Below are 17,382 nucleotides of genomic sequence, written 5' to 3' on the forward strand. Positions count from 1 at the left end.
TTCAATACAGTATAAAACAGAATTCTAAATGAAAGTTAGACTTCAATACTAAGCAAACGTACGACAATGGTCAGTGTCCAAACCTCGATAACTAAATCTCGTGCAAACTTTCTTTATATACCGACTGCCAACACCGGTTTACAACTATTGTGAAAACACAATAGAATTAATTACATATTCAAAAATCATACGCGAACCGCACATAAATATATATATTGATTATTGTCAGTTCTATTTGTTAACAATTATATTCGTTATCCTCAACTTAACAGAAAAAGATAAATAAAGTATATTATTCACCAAATAAGAAAACACAAATAATTGTACTAAGTTGAGGTTGATTTAAATGTAATGTATCTTGAACATTCAACTAAATTGGTTTTGTTAGACAACGAACAGTTGATATCTGTATAGCCATTTCTAGTGACTTATTTCAAGAATTATGAATTTAATACTATGTAAAGTGTTGTCTTGTAGTGATAAGTTAATGAAGTTTTTGCTTAAGTTATACGAAAAAAGCCAAAACATGTACTCATCTATAAAAACGCTCCTAGAAAACTGTAAAACCATTCAAACGAGTAAACATAACTATTCAATTTACGAAAAAAAAATATAAAAATTTGATTAACATGAACCAACAACAACCATATTTTATTGAATTGTTGCTATTTGAGGCAAATTGAATGATATAAAATGCAAATTGTACATGTATGCTTCTGAAAAATAATGCATCGATGAAAGTCGCGCGGTATATCGTTAACCAAAATTAGATAATTTGTATCCGAAAAATTCACAGCTTTACTTTCGACATAGTTTGTATTTTGATTAACGATATCCTTCAAAATCTGTCAAATTTGCGTTTTGGGTTTGATGTATTAGTTGGTGATCTGTTTAAAAACAAGCCACATTTGGCTGTCCTATATGTACCATGAATTTGAATTAAGATTGAAAACCCTTATAAAAATGTCAAAATGTGAAATAAATTCAGGGAAAATCAGCACTAAACCTTTTTGGTGCGTCTGAAGCTTTTTCTAAATTTGCCAGCATCAGAAACGCACAAAACCTATAAATCTTCTTATTAAATAGATTTTTGAATGAAAAGGGAATATTATGGGTTCTTATTTTAAAATAGATTGTTGATGTTGTTTATTAAAATACATGTACTAACCTAATAATCATTTGCTGCAAAGAAAAACATCTGTTTGAGGACTAAGACTAGACCCATTCTTCGCATTATTCACTCGCAACATTATGAATAACAAAGAATGACAACTGGGCAAACTTCGTATATTTTTTTTCTAATTTTAGATATAGACCATACCTAAAAGTTTGTTGTTTTTTCCTTCCGGTAGCGATATTTGTAGTTGATAAATATTAAGGTAAGGTTATTCATATTGTTGTATGTCCTTTTGTCGTTATTATTTTTTGCCGATCTTGCTTCTATTGGACTTTTGATTTTCGAATGCCCTTTTTGCATTTCTCTCTCTTTTTTCATCTTAAGTTATAATTTGAAGTTATATCCCTTGGGGGGCAAAACAACTGCTTCGTTGCACTGAAGATTAATAGTCAACTATTAGCGATTTTTAAACAACAAACAATGGCAATATATAAAGGGTGCGCTCCTTACACAATAAAACTGCCCAAACAGAGTTATGATGAAAAACCAATGAAATCGAAACTTAATAGTTCTACGGCCACCATCACGAATAAAGTTGACTGATTCGATGTGTTGATGTGTTTACTCACTAGCTACATGTTTTTTGCGATCGTAATTCTTTAGATACCAGTATGCTGTCTGATCTGTAGTTTTATCATTTGTGTCCTATTATCGATTATGAAATTTTGACTGAGTGGGGATTCGCCCAAAACTTCTAGATGCAGAAAATCAATCGATACTAGTTCGAACGGAAATGTAGTTTTAATAGATTGCATCGGTTCAATTTCCCTTTATCTTGGTATCATATGTTTCAAGCATGAATATTCATAGTTGTTTTTAACATATTATACCAGTATAATCTGACTCTGGTGAGTGCCAAACTCTTTCCCTTTTCAAATGTCCCCTATCGTTATAAATAGAAATAAGAAGATGTGGTATTAGTGCCAATGAGACAACTCTCCATCCAAGTCACAATTTGTAAAAAGTTAACAATTATAGGTCAAAGTACGGCAACGAAGTTGTTATTGTGTTGTACATCTTTTATGTTTTAGATGCAAGTATCACTTTTTGTCTGATGTCTAGAGCCCGATCCAAGAACTCGTGTGCACTTTCTTTTGGTGATTGGGATAAATTACACAGTTCTTTAAATAACTCTGTTGTTGTCTTCTCGCAATAATGAGATTTTAGTATACCCATCAGTGTTGATAATGTTAAGTTACCCCTTCCTTCGAGATAGTTGGGTTAGCTAGATCATGCTGTTATAGACGATATGACGGCCTGGACTATTTCCAGCTCAGCATATCCCTGTTCAGTGCACGCTTGGACTCTTCTATTGACCGGAAATCTTAAAATCTTTGCTCTATGAGGAATATTTATCCTTAAATAATGGTGTAATTTCGTTAGTTGTTTTGGAGAAATTATAACTTTCTTTAAGAAATGAATATATAATAGAATTAAGCTTCTTACCTGGGAAAATATGAATGAATCATAATATATTTTCCTAATTCGTTCATAATACATTTTCATAATTGTTATTTTACATGTGTTATGTTGGCTTATCAGCATCATAATGATAAACCCAAATGTTTCGCAGGATACACATGCTACCGACGTTCATCTAAACCCTAATATTGACTAAACTTCATTATGTCTCAAAACTTCCCAAATGAGAAATACTTCGTATTCAATTGTGGTTTTAAACGCAGATTAGGCTTTCTGAAATGAGTTTCAAAAAAGTCCTACACTATCCACGACAATTAAAATGAAAAGTTAACATCCATTTCTTTTACTTTGTTTTCTGTTTAGGAAAATGAAGAAAGTTAAGTGTGAACAATGCACAAAACGTGACAGAAATAACGTTTCCATTCATTGGTGTGTATTTTGTGAAGAGTCTCTATGCTCTGACTGCACTGAAAACCATCGCTCCATGAAAATGCTTCAGCATCACGAACTCATAAATATCAACAGAATGCCGACGCACAAAAAAATCGAAGAAAATGTGTGTGTCCAACACCGTAAAATGCTATTTGAGTATTTTTGTATCGATCATGATGTTCTATCTTGTATGCTTAACAGAAAACCATCACTCTTGTCAAAAGGTGATGTCTGTTGATATAGCATCTAAAGGGGCCAAGCAGTCCCAGTCATTTATAGATGCCATGGAAATTATAGGCTATGTTTTAGAAACAGCACATGCAATTGCTAAAGACGAAAAGAAATTTGTTGAAAATATCGTAAAGGAAGAAAATTCAGTCAAAATGGCTGTAAGGAAAATAAAAGAAGAAGCAATCAGTCATATTGAATCACTAGAAAAGTCACTGCTATATGACCTTGATCTGAAAAAAAGACACAATAATACAAAATTCAAAGACAACAATTAGTGAAACAGAAGATATCGAAAAGAAGATGAAAGACAAAAAAGATGTGTTTGATCTTGTGTACAAACATGGTTCTGAGGAGCAAGCATTTATTGCTGCCCATGCGTACAAACAAGATCTAACTGATTTCGAGAAAAAAGTAACTGGTATCACAGAAAAGTCAACCAGATTTACAATACGGCTGAAACCGGAGAGATTAAAGACATCTTTTAAATCTATCGGGTCAATAGAACTAAGCGAAGTACCTTCTGCCGTAAAATTTGTTCAGAAGGAAAAATGTCAATCCCAAATGCCAATTGTTCAACATCACAGTTTTCCAAACTTTCTTCATAAACGAGATTTAGACACGAAGTCTGGAATTATTTCCGGAATGGCAGTAAATGAGAATGACGCAATCATCTTAGTTGACAACTTTGGAAGGGGAAGAATACTAGTATATGACCATAATGATAATTACAGGTACCAAATAGAAACCAAACATCAACCTTGGGATAGAGCTCTTATCCCAGGGAAAAACTTAGGTGTTCTGACATCTTATGAAGAAGAAGTCTTCAGTTTGTTGACTTTGATAAGAAAAACATTTCTAGAACCGTGTCAGTAAAGGAAAGTGACCAGGGAGGCGTTGCTGTGGCAAATAAAAACATATATGTTGGAACAAAAAGGAACATTAACATTCTGGATCTTGTAGGAAGATTAATTTGGTCAATAAAAACCAAAAAAGAGAAGTTGCCATCTTGGTTTATTTCTTTGGATAAAACTGGGAACATCTATTGCACTAAACAGACGTCCTGAGTTGTATAAGAGGCGATGGTACAGAAGTTTATACATATTCCACACCAGATAACGATACTCTATGGAACTTAGCAGTTGACAACCTTGGTTACATTTACGTTGTTGTTAAGGATAAAGGTGTATATAGACTGAAGCCGGATGGAACATTCATGGACATCGAATAAAGGATGAACAATCTCCTAGTTTTATAAGAATTTGCTTTAACATTAAATTCACAAAAATGATCCTTTCGCGAAGCACTGTGGTTTCCATGTTTAATCAGAAATAATACAAATCATGCGTATTTTTAATATAACTGTCTAAGAGAGCAATCCTTGTACTTTTTTGTCAACAGAAAAGCTTTGATTTTTCAAACAATATCATTCAAGGGATAGTCAACAGCTTTTCTGGAAATATGCTGAGTATAGGATTTTCTGCATCTGTCAGGAGATGGAAAATTGGTTTGAGATATATTATATTTTTGTTGTTTAAAAAATACAGTTTTTTCTGTAGTATGATATATGTATTTCTACACACACAATGATTGCTGTTGTAAATATTCCTTAATAATGACCGTACCCTCACTAGTTTCAATTTTCAAACTACAGTTTTATCAAATCAAATTGAAGCAGGTGGTGAACATTGTAATAAATCCAAGAATGGTATAATAGTTTTGGACAGTAATATAATCACATTAAAAAATCTTGAATTATTTTAGGAATGTCATTCTTGTATGAATGATATAGGATCATGCATTACAAAACGGACATTGAAATCATCATAGAATCTTATTTACAATTTGAATATAAGACAACAGATATTTTCATTAGTGTCAGTTATACCAGTTACTAAATGAGTAATGTGTCACTGTTTTTTTTTAAGAAAAAATTGTACTTAAAAAAATATTCAAAATAATAATCATACGTAAACATGGCAAATTTATTCGTTCAGTGTATGTTCACTTGTTTTTGTTAATATGTCTTTTGATTGATTTAAGCCGTTTCAATTGATATTTCATAGTGTGTATTTCTATGTTGTGATGATACGCTATTTTTAAGGTAGGGTGAAGGTTGGCGCCTATTAAAACGTTTAAACCCGCTGCATTTGTTTGCACCTGTCCTAAGTCAGAAACCTGCTGTTCATTGGTTGTCGTTTGTTGGTGTGGTTAATAAGTGTTTCTCGTTTCTCGTTTTTTATATATTAGACCGTTGGTTTTCCTGTTTGAATGGTTTTACAATAGTCATTTTTGGGGCCCTTTATAGCTTGCCGTTCGGTGTGAGCAAAGGCTCCGTATTGAAGGCCGTACTTTGACCTACAAAGGTTTACTTTTACAAATTGTGACTTGGATGGAGAGTTGTCTCATTGGCACTCATACCACATCTTCTTATATCTATAAACACAATGCTTCAAATTGCTATGAAAACAATCAGCAGAGATACATGTATTTTATCACATTTATGGAAAAGTTGTAAAACAATTTTATGATAAAATATTGTGAAAACTTTCATTAATCACACTCCACTTTTAAGGTGTATATCAATACAAGAAAACCTGAGGATCTCGAAAGGTCGTAATACATGTAATAGAGGGTCGAAAAGAGCGTTTTCGGTATCATTGTAAGCGAAGCATGGACACAGGATCTGTGTTTTAATCAGATTGGGTCGATTTCTCATGAATTTGATTCACTTCTGAAGCCACAATTTAATTGCTGACAAAACTTTATTTTGATTTGAATAGCAAAACATAATATAATTCAAAGATTTTTAAACAACTCTAATAACAAATTTAAAAAGAAAATTTTATTTAGTTCTATAGCTACTGTTTAGGACAAATTTGATACAATTTTGCAAGATATGCAAGTTCTAGATCTTCTACAATTTTGACATCAATGCACATATATAATATACCTGAACCAAATATTGATCTCATACAGCATATTTAATATACCTAAAATCTAATATTGATCTCATAGACAATAAATACATGTACAAATGTAGCTCTACTTAAGACATATTTTTGTTGAAAAGTCACCCTGATGGTTCCACTGAATGTATACATAAGCTTCAGTTTCTCTTTCTGTGGGATACAACTACCGACAAGAGTTGTTGCTTGTCTTATCGGGATGTATGTCCGGTGCATAACATTTGCACGCAAATATCAATACATTTGCTCGCAAATATCATTACGTGTACGCGCAACTTTTGATTACATTTGCGCGCATTCATTTTACAGGTAAACTTGGGTAAATACGTGTAGATTATAATTATTTATTTAACTAATATCTATTTATTTACCTATTTACAATTACTCCTTCCATAAGTCTAAGTCCCTTGCTCACCAACGAGGACAGAACCGTAAAAAATAGCACAAATGTTAAAACTGCGAAGATGTCAGTAATTTTTTTAGGAATTAATGATGCTAGTATCTGATGCATGTGCATTGTATTGTTAAAAAACAGCCAATATTTATGTAGCAAAAGTATTCTACTTTAAAATTTCCAATGGATATCTAAAAGTTTACATTTTAACAAAAATGCTATATTTTGAGGCCGAAAGGGCCTATTTAATTATAAGGGTTTCTTTAATATGCCTGATCTAGCTGTGTATTTATATTTATAATTTTGGGCCTCATTTTCAAATTGGTCCACATTAAGCCCCAAAGGGTCCAAAATTAAACTTAGTTTGATTTTAACAAAAATTGAATTCTTGCGGTTCTTCGAAATGCTGAATCTAAACATACATGTATATTTTTATTTTTGTTTTTTTTGCCAGTTTTCAAATTGGTCCAAATAGAGGTCCAAAATTAATCTTTGTTTGATTTCAACAAAAATTGAATATACGGGTTCTTTGATATGCTGAATCAAACCGTTTATTTTGATTTTAGATTTTGAACCATGTTATCAAATTGGTCAACATTGTGGTCCAAAGGGTCCAAAATTAAAATTGTTTCCTTTCATCAAACATTGAATTCTTGGGGTTCTTCGATAAGCTGATTAGATTTTGGATATTTGATCATAATAGGTAAACATCCAATTTCAATTTTTTAAGTTCTTAGACCACATTCATTCTTTGTCAGAAACCTATGCTGTGTAAAATATTTAATGACAATCCAAATTCGGAGCTGTATCAGGCTTAAATGTTGTGTCCATACTGCGGTCGTATCAAGCTGCAATTCAATACTAATTATCTATGAAGTACATTATGCAATAATCTTCAAAATACAGACTCCGGTATCGCGTAACATTGCGTTCCTTAAGAAATCTTAAGAATATTTAGGTTTTGCCTTCAGATATTGAAACAAAATTAAAATGTCCTTTACAGAAAAAAAAAATCGATCAAGGATGGATATGTTTCTCTAAGTCGGACAAACCATGCAAACACAGATATGAGATAGATACCCTTAGACAACGAAGAAAAAATGTGCGATATTATCCAACAGAGCTTGAATACCGATTCTTCATATGGAAATATTAATTTAAAAGGTTAGGCGCTTAGCTGAAACATTCAAATCGAACTGTAAGGCCCTAGCATCTTAAAATATTACTCTTTGTTTTGTTATTTACAGATTAACGCTACAAACAATGTATATGTTCTTAACATAATATTTTCTGTTATCTATTAATTTTACCACATGAAGAGATTTTTTCGAATCCCATCGAACAGAGACCGATAACATCATATTATCCTATTAAACGAAATGCAATATCAAATTGCGATATTTGCATTGACCTTCTTTGATGGACAGTGATTACTAGCAAAGGCCACAACGAAGTTCTTCTCGCGAACAACAGTTTGTTTGCCTCCCGTATTCGCTATATAGTCTGTATAATAATTTACACTGAACAACCATGTGGGAGGAAATAAAGAAAGTAGCCCATGTGCGTTTATACGACAAAAAAGTAGTGGAGATTCTTCCAACTTAAATGAAGAATGAAAAAGGCTTAAAAAAAATCTTCTTCTCTTAAACCATTTTGAAATAAATCTGTCATACTTACATGTAATAGGATTATTTGCCAGCATATGTTGTTGGCCTTATTATACCGTCATTTCGATTTGATCATTTTCACGGAAGTTTAGGAATATGTGATTTTTGAATATCCTACCACAATGCCTCCTTGTGAATGAAACTCCTCTGATACCGCTTGATAAAAAACTATCATACTGGTAGGATTGCTTGCCACCATGACTTTGTGCAGTTGACCATATTTATCTTATACTTTATCCGGCATTGCATTTAGGAGTATGAGAAAAGACTTGTTGGCTCGGAGTCAGAATATTAATGTGTCCTGGTATGGTGACATGTCTTCCTCCGGATTGTTTTAACTTGGGAACTAGCATGTTAAAAATCTGGCTCGTCGTGTCGGTCTAGTATAATGCAACTAGCTTTCAGTAACTGTCGCGAGTAATCTTATTTCGGTGCTTTGTGTATATTGTTTATATGTTAATTGTTTTTTGTGCCTCGTACCGATCTTTTGAGGTAAGCCAATTGCAACTGATTTTACAGTTTGTTCTTTTGTTGTGTTGTTGCACCACTGTCCTAGGTTAGAGGGAGGATTGAGCGCTCACAAATATGTTTTACCTCGCCACATTCTTATGTGCCTTATTTGACTTGCATTCCAAGTTAGGAGCCCGTAGTACAATGATTTTCGTTAATTCATGTCTGTCATATTTACTTTTCATAAATTGTTTTGTTATACAGTCGGCTGTAGTTTTTATCGTTAGACTTGTTTCACATTTTTCTTTTCGGGGCCTTTTATACCCGACTGTACAGTATGGATTTTCTCATTGTTGAAGGCGATCATGTTCTCGTCCTGAGTATATATGTAATTTGCAACTGGACGTTAAAAAGCCATCCATTCATCCATCCGTTAGTTTGATTCGATTATTTTTTCCGGAAATTATTTGACTGTTCCTATCTGACTTGATTAGAATAACAGATTTATGAAAGACTGGTAGCCACATTCTATCTTTAAAATTTCTTATTTCGACATTTCTTTCTTCTATCTTGACATTCCCTAGTTTAATCCAAAGACTGAGCAACACGAACCCAACAAAAAACTAGGACCATTTGGGGATAAATTTGGAACTGTCAAGTCGGAAGTGCGAAATGTCAAATCGGAACTGAAAAATTTCAACTTGGAATTGAGAAACATCAACTTGGAACTAAGAAATACCAACTGCATGGGAACTGAGAAATGTCAATTGGGAAATGAGAAATGTCAAATTTAAAATGAGAAATTTTAACAACACAATTTTCCAACCGTCTTTCGTACAGAATAGCAGAACCCAGGACAAAACTTACAATGATATTTTCGATTGGTTGATTTATTACTGGTTAAAGTTTAGCGATATATATTGCATTCATCTTCAGGATGGCAACTTGCCAAAAAAGATAATTATGTAATGCATATGTACATAGTTTATATTTATTTGCAAAATGTGATACGTATTGATATCCCTTCAAAAAAGGTTTTATAGCAAAATACAAATTAAATGTTAATTGATTAGTCTCCATGTTGTGTGAAATAAAAAGCCAATTACAAAAGTACTCTCATTTTTTGTATTACTTAATAGAATTACATTGTATAATTATATTATCTATGTTTAATTACATTTGATTTTAAAATGATAAGTAAACAAGTACAACCTAAATAAATACACTTACAACAGTAAAGTACAGCAATTGGTTGATCTTTCTATTGATTTACTGTCGAATCTTTGCAGAGAAAATGTCAAAGAAATATGAATATTATGATCACAATGAAATACGAACTTGTTGGGATATATACATTTCATGCAAAGATGCCAGAGAAATATCACCGCATGGAAATAAATATGAAAAATGTCGTCTCTTGTTATGACATTATTTACCGTTCGAGAGAGTATTTCCCATTCGGAATATGAAAACTTTCACCACCTTCTTACGACTTATTTGTATTTGTGTTTTTTTCATAAGTGTCAATCAACCATTAAAATAGATCAATGTACAAAGTCTATATTTATCACGGATAGTAACGTCGTCATATCGATAAACGTTTAGTACAGTGATTTTGTCATAGTTTGGTTAAGTTGGACATGATTGTCTTAAGTGATTTTAATAACAAACAATGACACAATATAAACATTCGGATTTTTGCTAAAGGAACTTCTAAAAATAAATTCAAGCTGGTAAGTATTTTTGTTTATGGCTAATATGTTAGTACATTAAAATTTGTATCATTTAGTTAATAATTTGACACAGAATAATGCTTGCGTATGTTAAAATTTCTAAATAATAATTTTACGTTTTGAAGAAATTATTTGTTAAACTGTATTATTAAAAATAAACATGCAAATACACGATGTTTTATGTTCAGTATTTATAGAGATAACCGCATTAGAAGTTTGTGAAACTGAAATCTAAAAAATGCCAGTCTTTGCTGCATATTGATAAAAAAAAATTGGAAAAAATCATGTACATACAAAATCTAAAGAATTTTCGGGTCACCAATCTTTTGAGTGTTCCACAATTAGCATTACCATGTGTTAGCATGTTACAATTTCCTAAAATATACTTAATTTTCACATTTTAAGTTTTCGAGTACACCGGTCTGCTCTTGTCACATGCAAATTTAATATAGAAATATTGTCTTTTTATGAATATAACAAAGGTCTGTCGGTGCAGGCAAAAAAAATAAGGATAAATATTCTTATTAAGAAGGCATTTTTTTGCTATTTTTTATACAATTTAAAGAAATGATCATCTCGATTTTGGTACATGTACATTGATATTTGCGGTCAACTCGATCTATTCACATTCAATTTATACATCGGGATAAGGTCCGTTTGAATTTTCTTAATTTAACTTAATTTCAGAAGAGCCAATCTTTACTGCATATCAATCGATTCTTTTTGGATTTTTTCCCCTAACTTTCTCTGATCTAGCTGCATATATATACGGATAATTAGCATGTTCAAGAGAGGTATACAGCCAGTAAAAATAAAATAATTGAAGTTGGTTCTCCAGGAATTTATTCGCATAGCAACATTTTAAAATAATTTTACACCAAACTCCTTTAGTCTGCTGTACTCGTCGTTTTCTATGTAAGGAGGGAAATGATAACATTAAATGGAAATTTTCTTTTTATTTCAACTTATTTCTATTTTTGATATTTAATACTTTAATATTTACCAGAACGTTTTCCCGTTAATTATTCATTTTTGCTAAAATGGGACAAACATTGAAAAGATTCAGTTTTTACAAAGGAGGTAATATTTTGTCACTTGATTTCCCACTGTATTCTCTGTTATTAAGAAAGATGCTTTCTCGTCTAGTCGGGTCAAAAATAAGGCCGTACACAGTTTAAATGTACTTGTTCTAAACAAAATAAACGTGTATCTTGGAATTCAAATTATTTTTTACAATCACATTTGATAATGTACATGTTCTCATACTTAATACTAGACCGACAGAGCGTTTTCTGATATTATCGAAACTTTATTGCACACAAGAAAAAGCTTAAACGGGTTAAGTGGTACTACACAATACACGTATTAAATGACAAAATCACAATTATTTGTATTCATTCGTAAAAATGGACATTACATCGACCTATTTCTAATTCGAAAATGTGATCTTTCATATATTTAGATTCGGAACTTTTAAAGTAATTTTCATCGCAATTTCACTTATAGTTTATTAAAAAATAAGTTTGAACTGTTGTCCATGTTAACATTTTGTTTCGTGACTGTGGTCCTGATGACTGTATGGTGCCCTCTCGATATCGTTTGGTTAGTTTCGTAGTTGGGTTTCTGTATCAAGGGCGTATAACACCCCCTTTTCTCCTTTTGTTCATCATAGATATATATAATCTGGTTCAAATAAATACAACAGATGTATAGTTCGCTAGAAAAAAATGTAAAACAAAGATTATTTTTTACTTGTTGCTACGATTTGCAACTCTAAGTAGACACCTTTAATAATTTGACTAGTGACGCCTCTCACGATATCCCCGGCAGAGTCCATCATGGACATATGGAGACAAAAATCTAGGTGAGAGGTGTAAGAAACGCATTCTGTTTATGTATATCTGCTGCCAGTTAAAAAGAGCAGTGGCTATATAAATTCTATCTTAGTAACACACTAAAAAGTAAAAATGTATAAATGAACGTTTTGCCGATTACGCCCACCAAATTTGGTTAAACAGGCTTATTTTCTTCTTAGTCAATTGGTCAATTGTGTAACTTCGTTTTTTCGCAAGCGCCTTCAAACGAACTATCAATATTAAGTTGAAAGAAATATGTATTAATTTTGATCTAAACCATGACAAATTTCTAGACACTTAACTGAACTATGTCAATCGCTTAAACAAACCAGACCAATTTCGATATTTCGTTTATCCTGCGCTTATTTCTAAAAAAAAACAACAATTACAATTAAGATCGTTTGACATACCATATCGATTCAAACATGACTTTGTTATTTGCTTTTTATTAGCTCATTTGAATAGAACTGAGGCAATCGTTTTGGGAAGTAACCTTACTAATCCATGACCAACTTAACCAAACTATGACAAAGTCACTGTACTAAACGCTTCTCGATATGACGACGTTACTACCCGTGTTTATAACAAAAGAGGAATTGGTTTGGCTTTGAAGGAATCTCACTAGTAACAATAGGAGTTCATCCTATTTTGGCGTTTGAATCAACAAAGAATGGTATGTTTTTAAGGCAAATAAGTGTATAAATTAAATGATAAATAAGTTTAAATAAAATTGAGAATGGAAATGGGGAATGTGTCAAAGAGACAACAACCCGACCATAGAGCAGACAACAACCGAAGGCCATCAATGGGTCTTCAATGCAGCGAGAAACTCCCGCACCCGAAGGCGTCCTTCAGCTGGCCCCTAAACAAATATGTATACTAGTTCAGTGATAATGGACGTCATACTAAACTCCAAATTATACACAGGAAACTAAAATTAAAAATGATACAAGACTAACAAAGGCCAGAGGATCCTGACTTGGGACAGGCGCAAAAATGCGGCGGGGTTAAACATGTTTTTTTTAAAGTCTGCTTTCTTAAAAGACAGTGATATATCAAAAAAGAAAACGAATATTCACTTTTTGCGTATATTTCTTTCATTCAATATTGCCAATATCAACATATGTTTATATAGTTACGTTTTAATATTTAAAAGTTTTAAAATGAAAACTAAATAGATGTTTAGGGTGAATTTGTTTCTTTTGTTTGTTATAGATTTTGATAGACGTTATTAAAACATCTGAAATAGTCATCAATTAAAACTTTCAAAAAAATAGCATTTACCGTTGATAACTTACAATACTACAGCCTTCAATTAACAGAGGACATTTATACATAAGATTTAGAAGATAATTGAAAGTTTGTTGTCGGAGTAAAAACAGAGGCTCTCAAGAGCCTGTGTCGCTCACCTGTATTTACTGTGGTTTTGGAAATCATGTAAAATAAGGTTAAAATCATATAGATTACTAATAATGATTGAGGCCAAGGTTGGTATAATTTGGCCCAGTAGTTAAATTAAAAGCAGAAGATTTTTGAAAAGATAATAAATTGCAGAAAATAATTTTAAAGGACAATAACTCCAATAAGATGTCAATTGCCAATTGGTCATGTTAACTTATTTGTAGATCTTTCTTTGCTTGATACTTTTGCTGTTTACAGTATATCTCAATCTATGATGATATTCAAGATAATTAACAAAAAATTAAAAAAAATCCTTTCCTCCGCTCCAAAATTTATTTCACCCAGGGCCTGTATAATGCTGAAAATGCCTTTTAATGTTTTTATGGAACATACATCAAAACAAAACTAACACGTCGGGAGGCATTCACCCAATATAAGTATGCTGAAAGAAAAGATATAATAATGGTTTATAGAAAAAGTAACACTGAATAATTCTGAAAATAGAACATATCAAGGAGAAATTATTAGCACCCACCCCCTGAAAAAAATGCACCCCCCCCTGGAAAAAAAAATCAAGTAATCCCATTGTAGTCTTACAATAGTTACTGAAGACCTCTTATCATTATTTAAATTAGTTTTCAAGTTGTGACCATTTGAAATTGTTTTTTTTACATTTTCCCCATAGAATTCTATAGTAAACCCCTATGTTCTATTTTTACCAATGGGGACCATGTTGGTTGTAAGGCAGGGTCATCGCATACATATTTCAATCAAGATACTCTTATATTAATTGTGTCTAAGTTTAATTCCATTTGGCCAAGTAGATTAAGAGGAGAAGATTTTTGTAAAAGATTAAAAAAATTACGAAAAATAGTGAAAAATTGACTTTAAAGGGCAATGACTCCTTAAGGTGGTCAATTGAAAATTTTGGACCTGATGAATATTTTAATTTCAGAGATATAAGCCAAAAACTGCAATTTAACTCTATGTTCAAATTTTAGCCATGGCGGCCATCTTGGTAGATGGGCGCGGTCATCAGATACATTTTTTAAAACTGGATACCATAAGGATGATTAAGCCATAATTTGGTTTAACTTGACCTAGTAATTTCAGGAGAAGATTTTTGTAAGAGATTACAAAAAATTATGAAAAATTGACTTTAAAGGGCAATAACTTCTTAAGGGATCAATTGACAATTTTGGCCATTCGACTTATTTGTAGATCATATTTTGCTGAACATTTTTTATGTTTACAGTTTATCTCTATCTATTATAATATTCAAGATAATAAATAAAAACTGCAAAATTTCCTTAAAATTACCAATTCAAGGGCAGCAACCCAATAACGGGTTTTCTGATTTGTCTGAAAATTTCAGGGCAGATAGATCTTGTCCTGATGAACATGATTATTTCATCAGATCTGCTCTAAATGCTTTAGCTTCAGAGATATTAAAAATATAAAATTGCATTTTAACCCCATGTTCTATTTTTAGCCATGGCAGCTATCTTGGTTGGTGGGCGGGGTCATCGAAAACATTTTTAAAACTAGATACCCTAAGAATGATTTAGGCCAAGTTTGGTTTAATTTGGCCTAGTAGTTTCAGAAGAGAAGATTTTTGTAAAAGTTAACGACGACGACTGACGACGGACACCAAGTGATGAGGAAAGCTTACTTGGCCATCTGGGCCAGGTGAGCTAAAAAATCATATCCGGTATATAATTTTTTTCTCTCAGATATAATGAATGTGCGAAGAGGCACACACATGTTGATTTCGACTACAACCATGGGGAACAAAACGAAAAGAAAATACTCAAAATATTATAAGATCTATCAATAATAAATTTAATTAGCTTTTATTATTTAACTAAATCTTCAATAATATGATTAAGAAATGTCAGAAACCAAAATTACACATTTAAAATGTGATTCGATGATTTAAGGAAAAAATTCAATTCATAGTTCAAAGGCATTTGGTAGTATCTTTGATAGGTGTATTTTCATGTGCATATATTGCTTTAAATTTAATAAAACCGTTTTAATTGCAATTTGTAAATTTTCCATTTGACCAACCAGTATAACGATGAAACAACATTTATAGCGCAAAAATTATAAACGCGAATACTGAAATGACTTAAGCAAATTAATCATAATACCCAAACGATTAACATACAAACAAATAACATGGAGTTTAAAGCCAAATTAACCTTGCAATATGAAAGCTGAGATAGAATGCCCTGAACATAATGCATTATCATGCTTCACATGGCTTACCTTGCTATGTATTACAGAGATTTAACCTTATTTTTTTTCTAAACAGTTTTGAATATAATAATACAGTGTGTGCAATAACATTATTTCTTTTGTTCTTAAATTTTGGTAAAATAAATATTCCAACAATATCTACAGAATAAATAATTATATAATGAATTTTCTTTGCAACTATATTTTGTTGAAGGAGCTAGACGAAGTGCTAATTCTTTTCATGTTTTGAAAATTATAGAATGGCATCTCTTTTTCATCATATTGGAAAGATCCTGCTCCATAAAAAGTCCAGTCTTCTGCATCAAACTCCGAACTGATCTCTGATCCGTTGTATCTTGTTTGACTTCTGTTTCTAAATGAAACCTTTTCTTTTTTGTGCCTTGAAAAAACAACACGTATTACTATAATAGCTATTATATACATCAGTTGATAAAATGCAACAATTGATAAATGCAGTTTAAAAAAAAATATATTTAAACATTAAAAAAATTGGGAAATAATACTTCTAGAAAGACAATTTTAATCATACTTTTCTGTTACCAGTACATTTAGTAATTAGCAATTGAATGTGCAAGCATTTGTTTTGAATTTAGCATATATATGCTTGTTTGAAAACATTCAATCTTGATTTCTGGTTCCGATAAAGCTTAATGTAATTAAGACGTTGTCCTTGTTGAATGCTGCACGTTGCCACTCTTTTCTGTCTGTTAATTTTTATAAATAAACCATAAACTATGCGACATTATTTTATTCTGATAAATATATGTATACAGTCATCTCTCATTATCTCATAGTTGATCGAATTGACAAAAATGATCTCAGATTTCAGTAGTATGAATATCATACAAATTTATCAAACTTAGCAGATGTTTCGAATATACCAACTGTATACTTCAATCCATTATCTTTGAACTTAAATCTTAATCAAGTTTATACAGTATAGTAAGCTGTAATTAAAAAAGTACATGTTTCATTCGTAGACGTCCTTTTTTTAATCTTATGTTTTGTGACAGTTATCTATCAGGATTTCCATGTGTAATGCATAAAGTTTTCCCCTGATAACCCTCATAGTCTAATTTTATATAAAAAAAAATACAGTTCACATCTGAAATAAAATTCTGACAAACTACTTGAAATTAATGTTTTATACTGCTTTAAAGGAAAATCTTTGTGGTTCTACCAAACCATAAAAATAGCAACATTTGTAAAATATATTGTGAATTGTCTCGACCCATTATAAATTCTTAAATACAAAACTTACCTGAGACTTCTGTAGTAAAGGCTTACTATGGCAGTTACAATAAGGGCCACTGTAATAACGGCACCAAATGAACATAAAATCACATATACTACCCTCATTTCATCGCCTGAAAAAAGTTGTCATGCACGTA

General features: G+C 31.7%; 2 protein-coding genes across 3 annotated transcripts in view; one reads left to right on the top strand and one right to left on the bottom strand.

Annotated features, from left to right (window-relative positions):
- Positions 1-5,137, top strand: part of LOC127704119 (uncharacterized) — a 165,186-nt gene extending 160,049 nt beyond the window's left edge. The window contains exon 3 of the transcript XR_007983152.1: positions 3,256-5,137. The gene's annotated coding sequence lies outside the window, so the exon portion shown is untranslated. The remainder of the gene's footprint in view (positions 1-3,255) is intronic.
- LOC127703992 (mucin-3A-like) overlaps positions 1-17,382 on the bottom strand; it is a 119,046-nt gene that overhangs the window by 79,390 nt on the left and 22,274 nt on the right. The window contains exons 6-7 of one of the 2 annotated variants that reach the window (XM_052207998.1): positions 17,253-17,358; positions 14,661-16,370 (exon numbers count right to left, since the gene is read on the bottom strand). In XM_052207998.1, coding sequence (XP_052063958.1) covers positions 16,169-16,370; positions 17,253-17,358 — 308 coding nt within the window. In that variant the 3' untranslated portion in view covers positions 14,661-16,168. Of the gene's footprint in view, positions 1-14,660; positions 16,371-17,252; positions 17,359-17,382 lie in introns of those variants that run through there. The other variant, XM_052207999.1, reaches the window with a different exon arrangement.

Source organism: Mytilus californianus, unplaced genomic scaffold (genome assembly GCF_021869535.1).
Source record: "Mytilus californianus isolate M0D057914Y unplaced genomic scaffold, xbMytCali1.0.p SCAF_1, whole genome shotgun sequence".
Lineage (NCBI taxonomy): Eukaryota > Metazoa > Mollusca > Bivalvia > Mytilida > Mytilidae > Mytilus > Mytilus californianus.